We start from the raw sequence: 25871 nt of genomic DNA, 5'->3' as shown, positions 1-25871 counted from the left end.
TAATTACATTTTGTTGCACCAATTTTCAAAAAACTTTTACAGTACAATATGTGTTATTTTTCTGAATCGAAGATTAAATTTCTCATGGTTCTTGCTGCCTGCTTTAGCAGCATTTAAAGGTGGATATTTTACACATTTGTAATAGATGAAGAATAAATCAGACTGCAAATTCTTTTTTCAAAAAAAAATCTTACACCATGTACCAAGTTTTAGGTCCAAATTGTGTAGGATAAGTTAAACTTAAAATGCATTCTAGTAACCTATGAGTGTATTTCCATAATCACGGTTATGCTGAAATAAAATTTTAAAAATGAAAAAAAAAAAGGAGATCTCATCGCAATCATAGGGGCTTGGGTTTTTCTTTTTTTATTTGTGTTTCCCAATTAATTCACAAAGTCATGCACAAAGATTTACTGCTAAAATGAAACAAGGGTCAGTATCAATTTATTCCTGTTTTTATAATCAATAAGAAGCCTTATTCATATAAACACATAGATGAAACAGAAGGAAATTTTGTAATAAAAATGTCTCTCAATTCTTTAAATCCCTTTCCAAGCTTTGTACCAAAAAATTCTATCATCAAAAATTATTTTTTAATTTATATGTGACATAAAACATTGTATCAAAAATTATTTTTAATGATCTATCAGCTGACAACTCAGGTTCTCCTATTTTGTTGAAAGCAATTTAATTGAAAAACCATCTGACTTAAAAAAAAAATTATCCAGTCATTAGAGTCAATCACCTTCTTAAAACCTGCACCAACATTTCAAATCTCCCCTTTGTTTGTGCCCCAGAGGTGTCACACCCAGTGATAACGCACCTTAGTAAAAAGATTTAGAATGAGTGACAGGGAACTTAACAACGACAAAAAAAAGTGGGAAAAGGGTAATTGTGAAAGGGTTCCCTTGTCATCAGGGGCCTTCTCAGATCAGTTTAGGAAGTTAAGGACCTGGAAATTGGTTTCCTTAAGGCTGAGTACTCAGACACCCATTGGAAAGTCTTCATTAACACCTCCCCCACCCAGGGAGGTGGGGGATGCAATCTTGAGTTTGGGGACCAGTGGTCTAAGAGGCATTCTGGTGACAGGCACAGACTTACCTGAGAACACTCATCCAAAGCAAGAGACTGAGGTTCATATTTCTTCACCTTACAGCCACTTCTGGAAAGAAAAGAAAAAAGAAAACCAAGCCGGTTTGGAATCACATTGACAACTTCCAAGCTATGAGATGGAGCAAAGGCAGCAGTGTGTGCAGACAGAAGCCAAAGCATTCAGCGCCACACAAGTCATACATCTACACGTCAGAGGTGGGAACACCTTTTATGTCTCGGAATCTTCTCCCGAGACACAGGACAAGCAAAGAACTACAGCTCAGCTGGTTCCCTGAAAAGACCTCCTCACGTGCTTCTGTGGGAGGTTCAGTACCGGACTCGGATCCCTACAGTTTAATTACATGCCACCAAAAGCCTTTCACAGAGCAGCCTTAGCACCCAGAGACATTCGGTTCATCTGATTCTCATTCACCTGGCTGTGACAGTCACTACAAAAATTACCACGCTGGACCAGATTCTTTGAAAATTCTTTATTGCACTAAAAGCCACAGAAGTCTGATAAGACAGCTCCAGACCTGTGTGCTAACAGAGAAGAACTGTGGTCAACACAAAGTATAAAAATAAAAATATCTGAGTAAATTGTTACCATTCCTATTCAGCAGTAAGATGAAAAATGAATGGTATGTACTGTGCAAAGGCCAGAACTGGAGAAAGCTGTTATTGTTTTATCTTTTTTTGCTAAGGAAGATTTGCCCTGAGCTATCATCTGTTGCCAATCTTCCTCTTTTTTGTACGTAAGTTGCCACCATAGCATGGCTGACAAGTGGTGTAGGTCCACACCTGGGATCTCAACCCGCGAACCCAGGACACCAAAGCGGAGCGCACCAAACTCAACCACCATGCCACAGGGCTGGCCCCCTGTTATTTTTTTAACTAGCACATAATTTGTGATCTCAAGGCTGGTTCAGATTCTGTTCTGTTTTAATGAACTTAAAATTTCCAGTAAAAACGCCACTTTGACAAAAAGAAAAGAAAAAAAAAATCACAACTTGTTCTTCTGTGGGGGGGAAAAAAAACAAGCATATAAGTTACCAGAATGTGCACGACCACTATCTAGTTCATGGTTTTCTTTACAAATGCTCTTACTAAGTGCTACCTCCTGCCACCAAACTTGAGTTGACTCTAAAATTTACCCCCTGCTCCAAGCCAGCAGCCTTATCCTATCAAAAAAGTCCACTATTTCCAACGTTGAATAGCAGAGCAGTCCCTCAAACCACCGCTGGGGTGATCCTGGGGCCAAGCCAGCACTTGGTATCAAAGCGCCACGCGGAGACGAGCCAAGCCGGGGAGCGCAAGCTCTCGCACCTAAGGTGGGAAGGCCGATTGCCACTCCTTTAGGTACAGACAATTGCAAGGCTAAGCCGACTCATGAAGTGGCAAATGAAATGCAAAAAATCATCAGAAGGTCAAACTCAGACAGGGAAGCCAACATGCCATGGAAAGATGGTCTGGGGAGGGTGGGAGAGGAACTGCCAACAGTCCCAGGGCTCAACCAAAACAACAGCAGGAGTACTTACAACAGAAAACAGAGAAATTTCACTTGTTCAGTAGTCCTGATGCACCAACAAAATTAGAGACAGGAAAGAGACAGACAGATGGAGAAAAAAATCATGTAAAGCCTGGAATATTTATTTCTAGTCTGGTAGAAGTAAAGGCTGCAAAGTTCTTTCTATGAGGTGAGATACAAATTAAAAATGTCATATTCATGGACGTTATCACTGGTGAGTGAATGATTAGCAGGAACCTCAACTCTAATGGAGTCAGAGAGTGGCGGCAGCACTCAGAAACGCCACACATTCAAATTTAGGGATGAAAAGTAAGCTTCCAAGTATTTGCAAATGTATAAAACCACTTCGCTGCTGAGAACATTTACTCTTAAATGTCTAATCATCCAGATTAAAGGCAAAGCATGAAGAAAAATATAGTTGAAAATGTATCTGATTATATCTACGGTAGGTGCGTATTACTAAGAAGCTTAAAACAATTTTATGTAATTTATCTGATGGGGTCCAGAAAATCCCAATCATGGTATGATGTTTCCATTTTACAGAAGAATCTGAGATGTCAATTATATATGCATCTTTTAAAAAGTCACACAAGTAACCTGTTACCAGATCTTCTAACTCTCCATTAGATTCTACCTCCATGTGTATACTTCCAGTCTTCTCTACAACGAAGGGATTTGCTAAACAAAATCCCAGAGTTATTTATACAAGAGATCAAGCACCCTTCTCTTGTAGAAAGAACACGGAGACAAGTGTTTTGATTGCATAAGAGCTTAAAAAAAAATCTGTAAGGTATATTAGCTCAAGAAGTTCATTCACCAAGAACAGAATAGGAAGAAAATGCTAGCAGGTGAGTGTGGTAGGACTCGAGAGAGGGTTCTTCTTGCTACTGAAAATAAGGTGTAGGATAAATTTCTGTCCCTTTGGCTCAGATTTATTCTCATCTAACATGGATGCACTGGCTACATACCTTCAACATGCAAGTGAAAGGAAGGCTCCCAAGTGACTCCTTACCAACCTTGCTAGCCAGAAGCATCCCACACTTAGGATATCCCATATTAGGAAGCACCAAGGCAATGACGTGGCCTACACGTACCCCAAGCACTGTCTAGACATAGGTAACTAACCTTAACCACAGAAGAGCACTTTGTGGATACCTGATCAATAATATTTTTTCAGCAACCATTTAACTGCTTGTATATAATCAAAGAACAGACCAAGAGCTACTAATGACATTTCCCTCCCCTTAGACGTTCTGCGGGATATTCTGGGGTTGCGGAAGAACTGATTCCTACAAGCTTCCTGGTTTTGATTGATATTTTCTGCTCTTTAAACCTTTAAACTTTTCTTTCCAGTATAATCCGCCACACCATCTAGCATTTTTCTTTAATTCATAGTGATACTGAAAATTATTTCCCTAACTGACCTATGATGAAAATTAGAAATATGGTACTTCTTCTGATCCTCCCTTTTGGTCCTTCTTTATATCTAATTTTTAGTAAAATGTCACAGGGTCATAAAGGGATATATTGTCATCAACTCAAGTTCTGTGATAAGATAACCCTATAACAAATTTAAACTGACACTTGACATAGAATATGGCCTGAGGTCATCAGTCTCAGAACCCCAAGGACCTTGCAAAAGTGGCTCCAGATTTCCCAGAAGACGGGCGTCGGGGAGACAACACACAATAAAAAACTAACCAACTAATCAGTCAGATTTACACCGTCGTTTAAAATATCCTTGATTCTTATTGGAAATTCACCTCCTTACTGATACAGCCAGAAGCTAAACATGGAGATTAAGAATTCTCACCAACTTTTAGCAGTAGGTTTGTTTCCAACAAAAAGCACAGCTTTCCATTTTAACTGAAAAGACTTCTATAAGACCCTTTTCTACATGTTATTGATACTAGACAAGTAATCTGTAGGCTTGGGATTTTTGTCGTACCCACAGAAGATGTGAAGATGGTGGCCAGCACTGACAATTCTGTATATTAAGCCAGTCCCACCAGCCCAGATAGGATTTCTGAAAACCATCAAATCTCTACTTGCCTATCTCATGCCATTCTTTTTTTTTTTTTTAAACAGAAAAAAAGTACCCAAGCTGGGGGAAAAATTGCCCAGTTGAGTAAGCTGAGGATTCAGAAACAAGGCAGACATCTAAAAAGGAAACTTCTGGTATTTCTGATTCCATACAAGAGTTAGCAAAATAGTGAAGAGAGCAGTATAAAGTTAGAAGCTTCGCGTCTACCCCGCTGCACCTCAGAGATAACTCCAGTTCACCAAAACCAAAAGCGGCTGCTGCCAATCTCACAGAGAGTACACGGAACACAAGACCCACACCCGTCGTCACTCACGTTATTAAACGCGACTTTGCCTTCTTGGGTGAGTCTAAGATTTCACTGACATGATTACCCGAGAAAGAACAAAAGCCGTCGCTGGTTAAAGTCGTCGTTGGTTTAAAGGGATCCATGGATTCGTCAAAGTTATCTGGGTCAAAGTGGTAGGAGCCCGTAGAGGAGAGGGTGGGGGAGTTCTGCAGGGTGGAGTGGCCCCCAAAGGGACTGAAGTTGGGGTCATCCCACTGGCTAGGATCCAGCTTAGAAGGTGCTCGGGAGAGAGTGGCATCGTCTGTGGTCGGCTCTGGAGGCTGCTCTGCACCCTTGGTGCCTACTGGCCTACTGATGCCATCCTTCTGTACCTTGGGAGTCAGTCTGTTACCCAGTTTCCTGCCAAGTTTCCTTGGAATGGCTTTCCTGGACTCTACATTTTCCAACTCTTCTGTGAAATCAAACTCGAGTTTCAGAGGTGAGTTCCTCGACTCCTCCAGCAGCTCAACCCCTGAATCATTGGTGTCACTACTGGGAGCGCTTGATAGTTCCTTAATGTCAGGGGTAGATTTCTGGATCCTGGCACCTCCCAGCAAAGAAGCGTTTGTATTCCCATCCATTTCATCAGGACCAAACTGACAGGATGCCTGGGGGAGAAGTGTGCCCTCCACAGCAGTTTCAGCTTCCGAGAATTCGCCAACTGTTTTCTTCCTCAGAGAGACGGGTTTGGGCTTTCTTAGCTTGCTTCTGCTGGGCACAGGCTCTGGACAGGAGTTCCCAGCCTTTAGGTCCGCTTCGGTGGAAGGCTCCCGTGTAACCCCCATGGTGCCTTCGGTCATTGCCTTGTCCTGGAGGGCTTCTGGGATGCTGGAGGGCAGAGCCTCACCTAAGGCTGTGGGTACACAGCCACAGGCTGCTTTTGCTCTAAGAGCTGCCGGGATATCCGTGGAATTCTTGGTTTCTATTGAAAATGGCCTCACTATTGAAATTTTGCTAATATCATGTTCAGGTTCTTCTCTGAAATCCTTGACGGAGTAAGAATCAATAGCCTGACGTGATGCCTCATTTTCTGAGGGTCTAGAACAAGTCTCAGACGAACATTTTTCAACCACTTCTGCTACCAGCTGTTCATCAACTTCTTGTGATTCTAAAAAAAACACAAAAGCGGTCTATTAAAGAATTATTTTTCTGGCATTGGTAAATATTCTCTACTATCTGAAGCCATAGAGAAAAACAGCAAACTCTTCCCTCTTTGCTTTTCTAAAGCATCTCTAAGGTTCGGGAAGTACAGCAGTGTAGCCTGAAAGGGAACAGTTGGTACTATACCCTAAAATGAATTTTCCCACCCCCAAATTGTCTAGGTGTACTATCCAAATTATACAAATAATATTTATACCAAATAGAGCTATTTAGGAAAATGCTAAATAGATCATGGGCCTACTGTATATTAATATGATGTTAAAACTCTGTAGGTTAAAACCGGTTTGGAGGAAACTTTGGACACTGACAGCTTAGGTATATAGGGATCAGAGCTGGCATTGACACAGTTCCAGGCACTGCCTAACGGTTTCAGGGCCCAAATTTTATGCAGTAAGCAGATTTTAATCTTTGGATGTTAAAAACGTAAGTATTCCCTATTCCACAGAACAGAATTTAAATAATCAGACTATTTCAAAATTAAAAATGACAAACCCACCATGGCCAGCTCAGAATCCCTTCTCCGTAGACTTAAAAACTAAAAGAACCAAATAAAAAAACTAATTTGAAAAAGCAGGCACAGAAATGGCTTTATAAACAAATAGCCCTTATTGTACTAAGACACAAATCATAAAACAATGAAGTTTTTTTTCTTTAGAAGCTTGTCTCTAAGCTGGGATAGGAATTCTCTCAAATCACTTGTGAAAAATAAAGATCCTTTTTAATTGGGGTCTTATTAGGAGAAATGCTGCAATTTGGAAGGTGTAAATGAGGGTATTTCTTTAAAGCACTAAAAGAGTGACTCTCCTGACTTAGATATCTGAAATAACAACAGACTAGCAGCAAAAACTGAATAAATGCGTTGTTATCACGGTATCTCATGATTTTAAAGGAAACTCAGTGATGACCCTCTAATCCTACTTCCTAATCCTAATCCAGGCTCAAAGAGCTGGCATCGCTGGGACAGTTTTAAAGCACTCACAGGTCTTTTTACATGACTCCTCTACGGCTGGAATTGGGCAGTGGCTTACAAACCTTATTCTGCAGAGGTACTTCAGCTACTCTACCAATGGCCAATTTAAGTTTTGTTTTTAAATAGATATTTATTATTAATACTATAATTTTTAAAACCTCTCAATGCATGATATTTGGGATTTGCTTTAACATATTTCAATAGAATTTTTCTAAAAAACAGAAAGTAAATGTGGCAAAATCATGATAACTGTTGAATAGTATATCGGAGTTTTCATTGTACTATTTTCTCTGTTGTATAGCCCAAACTTTTGCGAAATAAAAAATTTTGAAACAACTGCATTACACACAAAATTTTAACAAGAACATTTTGAAGTGTACTGACAATTTAATTTGTGTGTGTAGATTCTCCTATTCTCTCTCTCTGTATATTTGAACTGTTACGAATGTGTTATTGATTGTTTCTTTGTGCTGACAGGGGGAGGTTCCACAAGCAACAATGAAAACACACCATCAAAAACCCACGGCTGCAAATATCTATGTGTGTCCAGGTGCAACAGACTCAGCTAGAGGCCAGGCCAGGTCTGGGCACACCTGCTCATGCCCTAGCATCAGTCATTGTACAAAATCAAGCCTTGATCAAGCCTTGATTATATCAAAATATAGATGTTATCTTTTATTTTTATTTATTTATTTATTTGCTTGTTTGTTTGTTTAGTGAGGAAGATCAACCCTGAGCTAACATCCATGCTAATCCTCCTCTTTTTGCTGAGGAAGACCGGCTCTGAGCTAACATCTATTGCCAATCCTCCTCCTTTTTTTTTTTTTTACTCCCCTAAAGCCCCAGTAGATAGTTGTATGTCATAGTTGCACATCTTTCTAGTTGCTGTATATGGGACGCAGCCTCAGCATGGCCGGAGAAGTGGTGCGTTGGTGCGCCCCCGGGGTCTGAACCCGGGCCGCCAGCAGCGGAGCGCGAGCACTTAACCGCTAAGCCACAGGGCTGGCCCTACATACTTGCTCTAATGTTTACACCTACAAATTAAGAAATTAGATGAATTGTTAGATATTATTGGTAACAACTTTTATTTATTTATTTATTTATATTGTATTTTTTTTGTGATGAAGATAGGCCCTGAGCTAACATCTGCCAATCCTCCTCTTTTTGCTGAGGAAGACTGGCCCTGGGCTAACATACATGCCCATCTTCCTCCACTTTATATGGGACGCCGCCACAGCATGGCTTGATAAGCAGTGCGTCGGTGCGCGCCCGGGATCCGAACCGGCGAACCCCGGGCCGCTGCAGCTGAGCACACGCACCTAACCGCCTGCGCCACTGGGCCGGCCTGGCAACTCAACTTTGAAACACAAATTTCCCTCTGCTCCTCTTTCAGGCTTCTGGAACACTTTAATTAAAGTATAGTCTCAGGTACTAAGTGGAATTGTTTAAAATGATCATTTACCACTACTGACTTGTGTAAATCAAGTTTCTCTCAGTAACATGTAACTCAAACGCTATTGAAATAAACTAGATTTGAATTAGACTGATTTATTTTGTATTTTTCAATCTCATAAGTCCCATTGTTTTAAAAGCTCATGTTTTGAGTCCTTACAACTATAATATATTTCACCTCCCATGATCTATTTAATCTTTTCCAAAATAGCTCTATTTGCATTATTCAAGTGATACAAATAATTAACTTAGATTCTCTCAGCTCAATATAACTCACTGTGGCATAACCGAGCACAAAGCAAATGCAATATTAGATCATATTAACAGATAAATAAAAATGTCAATGACAACAATACTAACTAAAATGCACTGAGGGTTTGTATGGACCTGGCAGTGGGCTACTAAGAGCTCACCTGGATTATTTTACTGAATCCAGACAACAGTCTTATTAGCTCATTTTAAAGATGGGGAAAATGAGGCTTAATTTAAGGAAGGTCAAGTCCAAGGTTACTAACAATTACTGGCAGAACCAGATGCAAACCCAAGTCTATCTAACTCCAGGACCTAACTGCTGACCCGTTATGTGGGATCCATCTCTTGATGGCGAGAATAAATAAATACTATGTTTCCCTGGAGTATCCTGATCACATAACAACTGGGATTATGGATTCAGTTGGATTCTGAATTCAGTTCTGAATGCCTCATCCTCAAACAATCAGGGACAAAAGTGAATGCCCTAAGATGAATGTAGATCAAGATAGTTGTGTCAATAAACAATTAGTCTAAGATATTTAGCCTAGAAAACTAAGAAACATCATAGGGTCTTCGAAAACTTTTAAGAGCTGCTTGAGATAAAGGGATTAGATTAATTATAGCTTCAGAGAATAAAATTAGGATCATCTAGACTACTAAAAGAAGGAAACAGATTCCAGCTCACTATAAGAAAGAGAAAACTAACAGAACCAACCAAAAATGTAATGGGTGCAAAGAAGCAGCTCCCTCTCCATCAGTAATGGTAAACAACAGTTTCCATACCAAGACAAAGGCAGGGCCCTAAGACCTTTCCAACGCTTGTGAACACAGACGCATTATTCCTAATAGCCAAATAATAACACATTCTGGACATGCATAAGGAAGCATGACTCACTCACACAGAATGTCTGCACTGGCAGTCACAGGATCTGAGCCTAGTCCTGATTTTGTTGGTAACCAGCTCAGGGACTTTTTTACAGTTACTTCAGCTTTCTGGGCCTCGGTTTCCTCATTGATAAAATGAAAAGTTTGAGCTAAAAGATCTTTGAGAGTCTTCTGATTTCAAAGCTTTAACAATTTAGATATTTAAGAGATTTATAACAATTAAATGGTCAGACTCTTTAAAGTGTAATCTGTAAACATATTTTCTGGATGGTTCACCTACCCATTTCATTCATTCACTCATTCAGTCATTCAACAAATACTTGTGCATTTTTTATGTATTGGGCTCTGTGCGAGGCACCGGAGATACAACAGCAAGCAAATAAGATAAGGTCTCAGTTCTTGTGCAGTTTAGAGTCTAATGGGGAAGACAGACCTTCATCCAATAACTACTGAAGGAACGAGGGGGAGAAACGAGGCTGGGAAGCAGAAAGGCACCATGCTTGCAGAGCCTTGCAGGCCTTGTTAAGAATTTTAGTCTTTATCCTGAGAGCAACAGGAAGCCACAAGACCTTAAGCAGGGGGGAATAAAATCAGATTTATGTTTTGAGCAGCTCACTCGAGCTGCAGTGTGGAGAAGGACTGGAAAGAGGCCAAAATGGAACAAACAGAACTGGTGGTACATAATTCTGGGGGCTTCGACTAGGGTGGTGTTAATGAACAGGAAGAGAAGGACACAATACATGAGAGAGAAAATGAAGTAAAATTGATAAGACTTGGTGACAGGTTGGATATAGGACTCAAGCAGAATGAGGTATCAAAGATGATTTCTGTGTTTCTAGCTTGTGGAACGAGAAGATGGTATTACCATTCAACCATTCAATGAGATTCAGGGAATACCAACAAAAGAGTTTGGGGGTTGTCGGAGTGGGGCCACAAGTTTGGTCTTCCACATTGTTGAGAGCATTTGGGATTCTGAAGTAGAGATGATGTGAGGGCAGTAAGCTCAGAGAGGAGATCTGGGCTGTGAATAATATTTGACATAACTGAAGCCATCGATGTAGATGTGAATACTACATAATTATAAGTTACAGTTTACCTAAAAAGGATTAATCCAACTTAAAAGAAAACTTGAATTTTAACCATCTTTATAAATTAAAAGAGTAAAATTATTAATAAGGACATCGTAGTTATATAGGAAAGTGTCCAAACATTCAGAGATGCATATTGAAATATGTATGACATGACACCTGGAATTTGTTTTAAAAATACTTAAGACCCACAACAAAAGAAAAAGAAGATAAGGGGATGGTGGAAGTCTGGGAAAATCTTGATAATTATTTAACCTGTGCAGTGGGAATACGGAGGGTCTACTTTTGTGTATGATGTTGGAAGCTGATAATTAAAAAAAAAATTTTTTTTTGTTACATAATTTCTCTCCCATTCTCCTCTCCTTGCCATTGACTCCTCAACATTTACGAACTCTCTCCCTTGCGGGAGTCCTGGGCCCCAATACCGGAGTCTTTTATGTTCTTTCCCCACAAGCTCGGGATAATTTAAGGGGAAAGGGCTGATACCAGCTCAGTACAAGGTTGACATAAGGGAAGCCATATCTTAGAAAGGAAGCCATATTGTAACTTTGAATGACCTCTGATTAACTAACCCAGCTGGATATGCACCCTCCAGGAGATATACATGCTCTGTGGATTTTATGGCCCCTCCCAGCTGTGGTAAGTAGATAACTTTGTTCTTTTGAGTTCCTTAAGAATGTGATGACCTCCTGGGCAGAGCCTATGCTGATAGCCATCATCAATGACAAGTGAAAGATCTGGGTATATGGGGTTGCTTCAGTCTCTGAATCCATATCCAGTAAAACAAATTAGCAGGAACTCAGAGCAGATGTCTGCCTCCACCTGGAGACCAGATGCCTCCCCAACCAGGAGTCCAGCTCACTATGTAACTGGCCTATAGTCTTTGTTCTGTAAGATGGTTCTTTCGGACATTAGTCAGACATCTTCTCCCTTGCTAGCAAGCTGTAATAAAACCCTTTCTCTCCTACCACCTTGCCTTTTGAATACTGGAATGTCTTGTGGAGGGCAGATGACCCCCCTTGGGCGGTAACAGGGCGAGGCTAGAGACAAGGAGAGCACAGTCATCCCTTGGTATCCATAGGGAACTGGTTCCAGGAACCCCTGCGGATACCAAATCCGAGTATCTGTGGGTTCTGCATTGGAGGATCTTGAGGGCCCACTGCACAGTGTTACCAACCCAGCGGCCCTTTTCCCTTCCTCCTATAGTCCCACACTCGTCCACCTCTTGGAACCTTTTTTCTCTGTTTCCTGATTCCTTCACCATCAATCCCAGAGACCAAGGGGAAACCTGACAGTCACCTTTCACTTACCTCTCTCTCAGCTTTCCATTTCTGCTCTAATCTTCATGATTTCTGCCATAATCTCCATTAGAAAAGGGCAGAGCCTGCCTCCTTCCTCCACATCTATTCCACTCCCTTTAGATCCTTCATCCCCACCTCTATCAGCTGCTTTTACCTAGCTGAGAGCCTGAAACTCTAGAAAGGGAGAGTGTACCTCACAATGTTAAGGGACATGATAGACAGCCTGAGAGCTGGCGAGGAAGGAGGAATGCAAAAGGAGCCTGTGTCTCAGCGTAAGAGGAAAGCTCTAACTCCGCCCAGCCCCAGCAGCCCAGGGCACCTACAGTTCCAGGGATTAAAGGGTTTTGTCTGCTGCATCACAAGGCATGCCACTCACCATGGTAGAGTGGGGAAGGAAAACATCACCCCTCGCCTGAATTCAGCCCCCAGCCTGAGCAGGCAGTGAAGGCGCTCCATCAAGAAGACCCCCGCCCAGGCATTTCTCGGCTAGCTCAGGCCAGGTGCCAGGTAAGCAAACTTGATTGGTCCTACACCTAGTCACCACAGACCCCTCCTTGGTCTAGGATTTTTAGTCACCAGTAGAAAGTACTGACAGGGTGGGAGGGAGAGAGTGGGAGATGACTGCTCATTGACTTAAACCAGTTTTGGCAGTTGTGAGAATGTAAAACTAGGAGGAAAAAAAAACTAATTCCATAACTCAAAAAGGCTTATTTGAGTACAATTCTATTTGCATTTACACTCTCAATCAGCAAGTGTCCCAGTACCAGTTGACCCCACACCCCTAGTGCTGCCCTAAAACAGAACCCAAACTTCAAGTGTCACACCACAACTAACTTCCAGGAAGAAGTAAAATACTCAAATTGTCAGTAGGCTCCAGTTCGCAATCTTCCATCAGTTAAAAGCTCTAGCCACAGCTGTCGGCCCTTGCTTTTCATCTGAAAACACTGTTATATAACTAACCTATCTCTATTCATTGTGACATTTTTACAAAAACCCTGTATTCCTTAAAAACCTTCCTGCAGGGTGCTGAAAAGCTCTCTCCCTGGAATGAGTCTGATGAGTGTGGACGATTCTGACAAGCACAGCATTGCCTGGTGGCTTGGTGAACACAGACAGTCAGAGATAGATCAGTAGATGAATTCAAAGCAAACAGAGGAAATCCAAAAATACACCAACATCTCCACTTCTGTCACATTTGTTGCTGTTACTGAAACGCTTCCTTTCAATAAGCAGCCTCCCCTAAATCTAACAGGCTGTGTGAACCGCCCATGGCTGCTCTAACACGTAGACGCCTTTCATGCTCACTCAGGATATGGAGTAATCTCATGTAAAAAGAGAATTTTCCCTTCCCCTTTACAATATTATAAAAAAAAAAAGGCACAGAATGCCAAAGTTTTAGAGACTGAGGTAACAGCTTGACATTCTAGTTTGCACTCTGGTATGCTGAAAATAAACTGGGTTAAAATACAAGTTTATGAAAAACCTTGAAAGCCTCAGAAGAGGGGAAATGCCATTAAAACAAAATATTTTTGAAACTCAGAAATGTATTCAGCTAACATACTGGGAACCTACTCGGCTAGCTGCTTTCATATGTATAATCTCATTTAAGAGGAGATAAAACAGCAAACATTTGGAAAACACTGTATATTAACATTTCAGATTTGGCATTATTCTCAACTATGCTTGACTTTTTCCCCTCAGATTTTAACTTTTTGGAGAAACGTTGTCTGCAAGCTCCTTTTAGATCTGTCCATCATTTCTTTTCTTTTATCCACAGAAGGTCCCTTTGATGGGTTTCTAAATACCTGACGTGTGAGAAGGCTGCAAAAACATGAACAGGGCTTCTGTATGGCACAGACACGCACACTGGCCTCTTTCTAACTTCAAAACGCACAAACAGTACCTCACACCCAAGTCTAAGATACAGGGTCTGACTCTAAGGCAACAGCCTTCAAACAAAATCTCAGAACCAATATACGAAAATGAGTGTCTTTTATAGTAATTCAGGAAGCGTTCCTAGCAAAATTTTCAGAGGGTTCAAGAAGCCCCTGAAATTTAGTGAAAAATGATGTCAGAGCATTCTCCGTGGGAGAAAACCCAAAGCCTTCCTCACAGCCTGGCTTTTGGACCACTGCGCCAGAAGACTGTACTTTGGGACACGTTTAGGGTCCTCCAAAGGTCTCCGCTCATAACTTTACAGTTGTAACCTCAATCACTACACTGGGTTTAAAACTCTTAAGCTACTGTGGAAAAAAAATCTCAACATCAAAGAATAAAGCCTGTCACCTCTGAGAATATTCAAAAGGAATGTCTTGCAGGTGCTGTTTTAAGCAATTTTAAGTGTGGACTAAATCTTTGAGAAGGAACACTCACTAAACACAAATTCAAATAGGTTTGTTTAAACAAAATTCAGTCACCTTACTTCCTACATGTTGACATGAAGCTGGACTGAAGGGTGGACCAGCCCCCTATGGCGCACTAGATGTCAAGTGGAAGTTCCTGGGGACGGAGTCTGCCAGTACGCTGGGGTGGAGGAAGGGATACTTGGACAGGCTACCCTGGGATGGGAAATCAAGCCTCCGGGTACAAACTTGGGTAAACACTTTCCTTCTCTGGAGGGTGGTTCAGGTTTTGTTGTGCAGAGTGCAGCAGAAGGTCAGGAGACAGCCAAACTATGGCCTAAGTCTGCAGACCTTTCTCCACTCTACTTACAAGGAGCTCTTTTAACTGCCCGATATTTACAGGACATTCATTTGAAGAGGGAACAGGATTGCCAGCCTGCCGGGTGACTCCGGGCCTGGGCTGGTCCCATTCGGAAGTCAGGCATTGTACAAGCACTGGTAGACAGGTTCATACACCATGTGCAGGAAACACCAGGGTCATCGCTGCACACCTGATAAGTTGCCTCCCACAGACCTAGTATAAAGCAAGAGAACAATGTAAAGGAAGAAAAGGGAGGAAGTCGATCACTGACTACCACGTCAGGCATGGTGATCGAGTATCTTACAAACAAAAACTCATGTTATCAAAAGAAGAATTAAAGAGAACACACAGAGAGACTCTCATGTCTTAAGGACTTTACCAATTGTAGGTAGCAAGCCCTGACCAGACCATAAATCCTCCTCCTCATTTCCCATCTAAAAATACACTGTCCCTAGTGTCTTCCATTGAATAAATGAAATTAAGAATAAATTCTATATGATAAAGGTTAAATTAAAAAATTAATTAAAGGAACAATTTAATTAAAATTAAAGGACCAAACAGGATACCATTTTTAACCCATTAGATTTGTAAAAATTAAAATATGGATGATGCTCAGTAACAGCAGCCAGGCAAGGGGGCCAGCAGGCACTCCCGTACATTTTGTGGGAAAGTATACCGTGGGATCTTTCAAGAAGTATCTAGCAATACTTACCCAAATCCAGAATGAATAGATTGGTTGTTATTTTTTGGTGAGGAAGATTCGCTCCGAGCTAACATCTATTGCCAATTGTCCTTTTTGGGCTTCAGGAATTAGCCCTGAGTTAACATCTGTGCCAATCTTCCTCTATTTTGTATGTGGGTTGCCCCCACAGCATGGCTTGACGAGTGGTGTAGGTCTGCGCTCTGGGTCCAAACCTGCGACCCCGGGCTGCCAAAGCGGAGCGCACCGGACTTAACCACTCAGCCACAGGGCCGGTCCCCTGAATAGATTCTTCAAATCATGATTTCCACTGCTAGGAATTTATCTTAATTATGCTCACAAAAAGGACCAAACACACGTATGTACAAGGATAAGGTTGTTCACCAAAGTGCTGGTTCCCACACACTTTTTTTGTGCTGTTATAAAGTATCACAGGAGACTGATAGATAATTTAAGGTACAACATTCCACTGGAATACTATATGGGTGTTAAACAATGAAGGAGACCTATATGTGCTAATGTGGGAGGATCTCTAAAACATGTTACATGGAGAAAGCAAGGGGAAGACCAGTGTGTAAGGTATGAGACCTTATTCAGTTTAAACATACAAAGACATAAGACTTATTATATATGGCAAGGGAAAACTATCAGTGATTGATTGCCTTTGGGGAAAAGTGTAAAGAGGCTTTCGGTACTGTTAGAATTTTCTAACAAAGAAGGGGGGGTGGGCACACATATGATGCAAGTATGGATCCTATCATTCTCTTTATACTTTTTTTTTTTAAGAATAAATATATAACCTGAATCAAGTTTTTAGACCTAATTTCCAGCTTACAGGAAAAGAGGGAACGGATAAATCAGACAGATGAGACAGTATACAGACAGTGACCCTCCCTCTTAAACAAAATGTGGTAGGCGAAAAAGGGTGGTGTGGGAATGGAGGGAAGAGATTAATACATTAAAATAGGCCAAAAAGGCATAATTCTACCAAATGCAATACGTGACCTTGTCTGGATCCAATGGTAAAAAATGTTCTACAATCTACACTGTGTAATAAGACAACCACTAGCTATAAGTGGCTACTGAGAACTTGAAATGTGACTAAGGAACTGAATGTTTAACTTTATTCAATTTTGATTAAACAGGCACACGTGGCTAGTGGCTACCTTACTGGACAAAGCAGTTTTCTAGGGGATGCCATTAAACAGCCAAATGCCATGTTTACTAACCATTCCCCTATGGAGAGAACGCTAAGTGTTAGCCTTTTGGTGTCCTGAGAACAGCAACTTAAGAAATGAAATGAATGAAGAGAGCAGTCTCTCCCTCATCAGCCAATCTAAAACAGCGCACAGCATGCATGTGGGCACTTCCCCGGCTTAGTGTTGCTTCTTCACACTTGTCACCACCTGGCATAGCACTCCACCCTTCCCTCATCTTCCACCCTAAAATATACACTTATTTGTTAAACTAATGACAGAAACACTGAGGTCATACTACATGTCAGGTAATTTTTAGAAGTCTAATGCGCTATCAATTGTGCTATAGAGCCTGTCAGGTTATTTTTGAGGGTTTGCAAATTTTTTGTCATTATAATCATTGTTTTTTTTGTTTTGTTTTTTGTTTTTTTGTGAGAAAGATCAGCCCTGAGCTAACATCTGTGCTAATCCTCCTCTTTTTGTTGAAGAAGACCCGCTCTGAGCTAACATCTATTGCCAATCCTCCTCCTTTTTCTCCCCAAAGCCCCAGTGGATAGTTGTATGTCATAGTTGCACATCCTTCCAGCTGCTGCACGTGGGATGCGGCCTCAGCATGGCCAGACAAGCGGTGCAGCGGTGCGCACCCTGGATCCGAGCCCGGGCCGCCAGCAGCGGAGCGCGCGCACCCAACCGCCAAGCCACGGGGCCGGCCCTATAATCATTGTTGTGATGAACTTTTTCATGTGTGTATCTTTTCACACTAGACATCTGTGGTATAATAAAAATGGCCTCTGTCCAAGGTTCTTGGCAGAGGGCTCCTAAAACCCTTGGAAATTTCCTGAGTGTTAGGAGTCTCTTTTGTTATTCATAACAAGCCCCTTTGGATCACACCTGAGTTTAATGAGCTGTCTCAGGGTGGGGCCCCTAGACAGTTTCAGGATGGGTGCTGGTCACCAAAAAGACCAAACACGTGATTAGAGGGTGGAAACTTTCAGCATCCTCCTCCCAACCTCCGGGGATGGGAACGGGGCTTGAGATTGGGTTATAAAACGTCCTGAACAGTGAGGCTCCAGGTTGGTGAAGACATCAAGGTGCTGGAAGGGTGATGTGCCTGGGGAAGGCGTGGAAGCTCCACACCCTGCCCTCTGCGTCTCTTCCATTTGGCTGTTCCTGAGTTGCATCCTTTACAATAAACCAGTAAACCTATTTTCCTGAGTTCTGTAAGTCACTGTAGTCTGGACAGTTAGTGTCAGAACAGGATTGAATGTAGGACACCCAGTTAGTGTGTGAACCACTCAGAATTGGTGTTCAAAAAAAAAAAAAAAATTTTTTTTTTTTTATAATTTTATTTATTTATTTTTTTCCCCCAAAGCCCCAGTAGATAGTTGTATGTCATAGCTGCACATCTTTCTAGTTGCTGTATGTGGGACGTGGCCTCAGCATGGCCGGAGAAGCAGTGCGTCGGTGCGCGCCTGGGATCCGAACCCGGGTCGCCAGCAGCGGAGCGCGAGCACCTAACCACTAAGCCACGGGGCCGGCCCTCAGAATTGGTGTTCAAAAAGACATCACATATTTGATGTCAAGGAAAAAACCTCTCAACTACACATGCTATTTAGTCACATTTCCACATATCCTATACGCTACAGGTTGACCACAGATAGTAGAGAAATTCAGTCTCATTTAGTAGCAAAGACAAAGGTTCCGTCTCCACGTGATGGAAAATGCAGCTCGATTCATGATTACCCAAGGATGATGATCTTCACAAGGGAAACCAGGCAAATTCTCATGCAACCAGAATCTGCAGCATTTCCAGCAGCAGTACCCACCCCTACATCCTCCAGAAAAACAACAAAGAACAAGTTTCCCCAGTCACTGTTTAATTTCCTCATTACCAGCTGTCTGACTCCAGTTCAATGATTAAAACAAAAACAAAAACAATATATTGTGGTACAATAACATTAGAAGCTATGTTTTGAAGTAGCTATTGACATGGAAAGATATTCGTTATATACTATTAAAGAAAACTTCTATAAAACACTGGGACCATAGCCTTGGCCTCTCTTCTAGACTTACCCACAGATCTTTTATTGTGTAATGATTTTCATGCAATAAACCCTAGATAAGCACTAAATTATTCCCAAATGTTATAGATACATAGACAAATGACTAATGTTAAGCCAATTCTCCCATCCTGAGGCCCAGAATCCTTCTTATGAAACAGAAAAATCTCTTCTTACCCCAAACCTAATCCATTCTACCCATTTCTCCTTTGTCTTCATTTCACCACAGAACTCCTCCTCTCAACCCCAACCAGCCACCCCTCCTCCTTCCAAGACAGAAGGGTGGAATTGACTGTTTAGGCCTGTTATTTATTTATTTATTTATTTATTTATTTATTTATTTATTTTATTTTATTTTATTTATTTAATTTATTCCCCCCCCCCCCCAAAGCCCCGGTAGATAGCTGTATGTCATAGCTGCACATCCTTCTAGTTGCTGTATGTGGGACGCGGCCTCAGCATGGCCGGAGAAGCGGTGTGTCGGGGCACGCCCCGGATCCAAACCCGGGCCGCCAGCAACGGAGTGCGCACACTTAACCGCTCAGCCACGGGGCTGGCCCTAGGCCTGTTTTTGAAGTGCCTCCCTCCTGAAAAATTTGTCACAATTATATTACTATTGTAACTGTGCTTGGAGATCCAGACATTTTATTTAATCCCAACCCTGTGAGGTATTTCTTAACCCCATGTTACAGATGAAGAAATCATGGCTCAGAAAGGTTAAAACACAGAGAGCAAGGGAGCAGGAAAGAGGAGGCAATGTAACAGAGTTTGGGGCACAGGCAGGTCATGGCTCAACCATGCTAGAAAGCCCCCCAATTAATTCTAGAACTATCTTCATTCATCTAATTTTTCTTCATTCAAGGGATGACTCTGAGAAAACCCAAGTGGGATCACAGCCAAGGAAGAAGAGTTGCTGTGGCATGACACAGCCAAGTATATTGCTCTATGTTGTTGCATCCACTGAGAGGCGGCATCTGAGAGTCAGGACAGAAGCAGAGGAGCAGTCAGTTTCCAGGGACAAACCACCAGGGCCATGCTTCTGAGCACTCGGAAGTGAGATAAGGAATCCATATGACCAAGCTGGGCTAAACATCTCAAACAGATGCAACTATTCCTACCTCATTGCTCTATTTTATCTTCATTGGTGGAAGTGATCCCACAGTTTCATACAATCTCCAGGTTGTAATATGTCTCATAATCAGCAAATCTCAATCTGACAACTACAGAATAGGATACCTGGTTACCAAATCACTGGCCTGGATTTCTAAAGTCTAGCCCCAAGTGTGGGTCTCTGCTATTTAGGGCCACATAAACGATGTGCAGAAATAACAAACTTGGAGGGCCCAGCAATGACAGTGAAGTTTTACAAATGTATAGTTGACTTTAAGCCACAGTACTAAGAAATTCTACCTAAAAATCCAAACCAGATGTTCAATGTCACACTCCCTAACTAGTTTAAACTGTTAGCTTCACCAGGACTTGAAGCCCTAAAATCAAATCACAAAATATTTTCTAGGATAATCATCTAACCAACCAACCACTGGCCTTATGACCTGCAGCATATACTGTGTTAGGCATGAAGAGACCACAAAATAAGTGCATGGGGCTTATAATTCAGTTAGGGAGACAAAAGCCACACTCAAAGCCCCTTTGGAGAACAGTCAAGTGTTGAATCGCGAGGAATAACTACCACCTTCTCATACGATTGCCACCTCACGTATTTTTACACAGAAAAGACCACTGCTAGACTTCTGATTTTAAGGAGTCAGTTTCTTGCATCACCAACTTCTCTTCCCTTTCTAAATGAGTTATTTCCTCTTTGAATTTGCCTTCATATTAGGCAAGAAAACTTTCTAGAAGCATTATATAAAATAATTCTTTATTTTTGAAAGCCAGCCAGTTATATTTTAAAGAACCTTTATTATTGACTTAGAAGCAAGTTGTGAACTGGCGGCCCGGGTTTGGATCCCGGGCGCGCACCGATGCACTGCTTCTCCGGCCATGCTGAGGCCGCGTCCCACATACAGCAACTAGAAGGATGTGCAGCTATGACATACAACTATCTACTGGGGCTTTGGGGGTGGGGGTGGGGGGTGAGAAGCAAGCTGTGAGAAGGTGAGACGAATGAATACAGTGTATTTAAGATATGGGCTACAGGAGCGGTTAGTAAATCAGTGACTGGACCAAGCTCAGTACTTCCTCAGAGAAGAAATGAAACAGCTGCTCTCAGTGCTAGCTGGGAGCTGAATGGGTCAGAGCCCAAAGCTGATTTCCTAATGGGGCACTGATGCCCTTTGGCCCTAACAGTGTAGGACCTACGTTCTACTACCGCTCAAGAAACATGGAGACAGGCCCCCAAATCATGTTAATTCCCCCTCCAACTCAATCTCAGTTCATATGCCTTCGGTAACAAGGGCAACGACCTCTTCCCTGAAATGCAACTCACAAAGGAGGAGCATAGTAGAAATGTTAAATTGCAAAAACTGCTCAAGAGTGTAACCTGGTTTTGTTTTCCTAAAACTAAGAATTTAGCGCAAATAAAATACTCTCCACTTATATGATCTTCAAAGCACTTTCATAAACATCACATAACTTGATCCTCAAATAAACTCTGTGAAAAAGGCATGGGGGGCTTATTAATTCCATTTAAAAATAAAATGATACTATGAATAACTGAATGTTAACAAATGTGATAACTTAGATAAAATAGGCAAATTCCTAGAAAGACACAAACTATGAAACTGACTCAAGAGGGAATAGAAAATCTGAATAGACCTAAAACAAGAGGTTGAATTAGCAAATTAAAAGCTCCCCCCACCCTACTTAAATAAAGGACCTGGACAAGATTGGTGAATTCTACCAAATATGTACACAAGAATTAATATCAATTGTTCACAAACTATTCCAAAAAACATAGAAAGAGAAAACACTTCCCAACTCATTCTATCAAGCCAATATTACCCTGATGCCAAAAGCAAACAAAGATATCACAAGAGGAAAAAAAAAAAAAAAAAAACTACAGACCAGTATCTCTTATTGAAAATAGATGCAAAAATCCTCAACAAAATACCAGCAAATCAAATCCACCAACACATAAAAAGGATTATAAACCATGAACAAGTGGGATTTATCCCAGGAATGCCAGGTTGGTTTAACATCTGAAAATCAATTAGTGTAATCTACCATTGCAATAGAATGGAAGACAAAACTTACATGATCATCTCAACACACACAGAAAAAGAATTTGACAAAATCCAACATCCTTTCATGATAAAAAAAAAAGCACTCAAGAAACTAGGAATAAAAGAAAAAGAAAAGAAATAAAAATAAAATTACTCAACTTGATAAAGGACATCTATGAAAAACCTACAGTTAATGTCATACTTAATGGTAAAAGATTGAATACTTTTACCTGAAGATCAAGAACAAGACAAGAAGGTCAGCTCTCACCACTTCTCTTTAAAATTGTACTAGACAGGTCAATTAGGCAAGAAAAAGAAAAAACAGCATCAAGATTGGAAAGGAAAAGTAAACCTATCTCTATTTGCAGATGACACAATTTTGTGTCTAGAAAGTCCTAAGGAATTCACCAAAAAACTATTATAAATAATAAATGAATTAAGCTAGGTTGCAGGATGCAAGATCAATATGCAAATATCAATTGTATTTCTATCCACTTGCAATGAAAAATCCAAAAATGAAAACAATTTCATTTATAGAAGTATCAAAAAGAATAAAATACTTAGAAATATATTTAACAAAAGAAGTGAAAGACTTGTAACTAAAAACTACAAAACAGGAGTGACGTCAGCGTCATGGCGGAGTGAGCTTTCCCGTAAACTCTTCCCCTGATAAGATACAACAAAAGAACAGTCACAGACCACCAACGGACTCCTAGACAGTGAAAAGCAAGATCAGAGAGATCCACACTGCCACACATTTGAGAGAGGAACGTGCTGGGCCCCCGGACGAAGTGGGGAGAGGTAAGGAGAACTCCTCTCCCTCCCCATCAGATCAGCGATCCTGGTCCGAGCTGCTCCCAGAGAGCGGGGAGGGGCGGCCCTCTGCGGGGAAACCATAGCTCTTCGGGCTCTCTCAGCGAGTGGGAAACTCCCACACAGAGGACTCAGAACTACTGCAGGGGGCTGGCCCAGTGGCGCAAGAAGTTAAATGTGTGCGTTCTGCTGCGGTGGCCCCAGGGTTCACCAGTTCGGATCCTGGGCACGCACCGACGCACCGCTTGTCAAGCCATGCTGTGGCGGTGTCCCATATAAAGTGGAGGAAGATGGGCATGGATGTTAGCCCAGGGCCAGTATTCCTCGGCAAAAAAAAGAGGATTGGCAGATGTTAGCACAGGGCTGACCTTCCTCACAAAAAAAAAAAAAAAAAACAACCACTGCAGGGGTCCCGTCAATATATGAGCACCCCATGAGAGCAGATAACAAGGGGTGAGCAAGAAGCCCCCATGCCAGGGACCCAGCGGGCAAAACAGAGAGCCCCGCATGCCGGACACTGCAGCTCAGCCAGCCAATTGCAGCGAACAGCCGGGGCAGAGCACATGGGGCTCAGATTACACAGCCCTTAACCCCCACACGGTGGCAGAGGGTGGAAATTACAACCAGATATTTCCAGGATGAGGAAAAATAAAGCCAATACAGGAACCACAATGCAAAGGTACATGAAATCACCAGACCAGAAGGAAAATGACAAGCAGCCAGAAACCAACCCTGAAGGCACGGAAATCCATAACCTAAACGACAGAGATTTCAAAATAGCTATCATTAAAAAACTCAACGAAATACGGGATAACACAGACAAACAATTCAATGAGATTAGGAGTTTCTTCACAAAAGAGAATGAAATGATAAAGAAAAACCAATCAGTACTGATGGAGATGAAGAACACAATGGAGGAGATAAAGGAGAATTTGGAATCTTTAAAGAACAGATCTGACAATACGGAGGGAAGAATTCGCATTATAGAGGATAGGAATACAGATATGCTCCAGATGGAAGAGGAGAGAGAACTAAGACTAAAAAGAAATGAAGAAAGTCTCCAAGAAGTATCTGACTCTATTAGGGAATGTAACATAAGAATTATAGGTATTCTTGAGGGAGAAGAGAGGGAAAGAGGAACAGAGAGCCTATTCAAGGAAATAATAGCTGAGAATTTCCCAAATCCGGAGAAGGAGCAGGAAATACCAGTAAGTGAAGCCAACAGGTCACCTAAATATGTCAACAGGCTAAGGCCCACTCCACAACCTGTAGTGGTAAGCCTGGCCAAAGTCAATGACAAAGAAACAATATTAAGGGCAGCTACATACACACAAAAAATAATGTACAAAGGAACTCCCATCAGGCTCAGCAGATTTCTCACCAGAAACTTTACAGGCTAGGAGAGACTGGAATGATATATTCAAAATACTGAAAGACAAAAACTTTCAGCCAAGAATACTCTATCCAGCAAAAATTTCCTTCAAATATGATGGAGAAATAGCAACTTTCCCAGATAAACAAAAGCTAAGGGAGTTCATGGCCACGAGACCCCCACCACCAGAAATACTCAAGAAGGCCCTCAGGCCTGAAAAAAAGAAAAGAAAGGGAATACAAAGCTTGGAGCAAGGAGAAAAATAGGTAGACAAACTCAGAAAAATAGTAGATCTTTACCGGAATAGGTTAGCAACCACTTAAATACCAAAATCAAAGATCAAAGGAAGGAATTCACCAAAAACAAATATAACCTCATCACTGTAAACACACACCCACAACACAAGACAGAATAAGATATAACAAGAACGACTTAGAAGGGGAAGGGGAAAGTGATTGAATTGACTTAGTATAAGGAAATAAGAGGCCATCAGATAATGGACTATCTCATACACAAAATTTTTTATACAAACCTCAAGGTAACCACTAAACAAATAATCAAAACAAAATCACATATGATAAACGAAGAGAAAACCAGAAGAGTCATAAGACAGAACAACCAAACTGAATTGGCAGTCTGAAACAAATGGGACAAGAAACAAAGGAAATGCAAAAGAACCAGAAAATAAGTGACAAAACAGCAACATTAAGCCCTCATATATCAGTAATTACCCTAAATGTAAATGGATTGAACTCTCCAATCAAAAGATATAGAGTGGCAGGATGGATTAAAAAGCAAGACCCAACAATATGCTGCCTCCAGGAAACACATCTCAGCACTAAAGACAAGCACAGGCTCAGAGTGAAAGGATGGAAGACAATACCCCAAGCTAATGGCAAACAAAAGAAAGCAGGTGTTGCCATACTCATATCAGACAAAGTAGACTTCAAGATAAAACATAAAAGAGACAAAGAAGGGAAATATATAATGATAAAAGGGACACTCCACCAAGAAGACTTATCACATAAATATATATGCACCCAACATAGGAGCACCAAAGTACATCAAGCAACTATTAACAAACCTAAAAGGAAACATTAACAACAACACAATAATAGTAGGGGATCTTAATACCCCACTTACATCAATGGATAGATCATCCAGACGAAAAGTCAACAAAGAAATAGCGGACTTAAATGAAAAACTGGACGAGATGGACCTAGTAGACATATACAGAGCACTCCATCCAAAAACATCTGACTACACATTCTTCTCAAGCACACATGGAATATTCTCAAGGATAGACCATATGTTGGGAAACAAAGCAAGCCTCAATAAATTTAAGAAGATTGAAATCAAACAAGCATCTTTTTAGACCACAATGCTATGAAACTGGAAATCAACCACGAAAAAAAAAACTGGGAAAGTGACAAAAATGTGGAGATTAAACAACATGCTACTGAACAACCAATGGATCATTGATGAAATTAAAGGAGAAATCAAAAACTATCTGGAAACAAACGAAAATGAAAACATGCCATGCTAAATCATATGGGATGCAGCAAAAGCGGTCCTGAGAGGGAAATTCATAGCAATACAAGCCCACCTTAACAAACAAGAAAAAGCCCAAATAAGCAACCTTAAATTACACCTAACAGAACTAGAAAAAGAAGAACAAACAAAACCCAAAGTCAGCAGAAGGAGAGAAATAATAAAAATCAGAGCAGAAATAAATGAAATTGAGACC

The 25871-nt window shown here is 41.2% G+C and overlaps 1 protein-coding gene across 8 annotated transcripts in view; it reads right to left on the bottom strand.

The window, feature by feature from the left end:
- Nucleotides 1–25871, bottom strand: part of TACC1 (transforming acidic coiled-coil containing protein 1) — a 96276-nt gene that overhangs the window by 27181 nt on the left and 43224 nt on the right. For 6 of the 8 annotated variants that reach the window (XM_087418535.1, XM_087418536.1, XM_014786352.2 and 3 more), the window contains 2 exons: nucleotides 4978–6097; nucleotides 1102–1162 (listed from right to left, as the gene is read on the bottom strand). In XM_087418535.1, the coding sequence (XP_087274661.1) occupies nucleotides 1102–1162; nucleotides 4978–6097 (1181 nt within the window). The remainder of the gene's footprint in view (nucleotides 1–1101; nucleotides 1163–4977; nucleotides 6098–25871) is intronic. The other 2 variants (XM_087418534.1, XM_087418538.1) reach the window with 2 other exon arrangements.

The sequence above is a fragment of the Ceratotherium simum genome, chromosome 28, assembly GCF_057802395.1.
Source record: "Ceratotherium simum simum isolate JZ-2026a chromosome 28, ASM5780239v1, whole genome shotgun sequence".
Classification (NCBI taxonomy): domain Eukaryota; kingdom Metazoa; phylum Chordata; class Mammalia; order Perissodactyla; family Rhinocerotidae; genus Ceratotherium; species Ceratotherium simum.
This window is presented reverse-complemented; position numbering and strand designations above follow the sequence as displayed.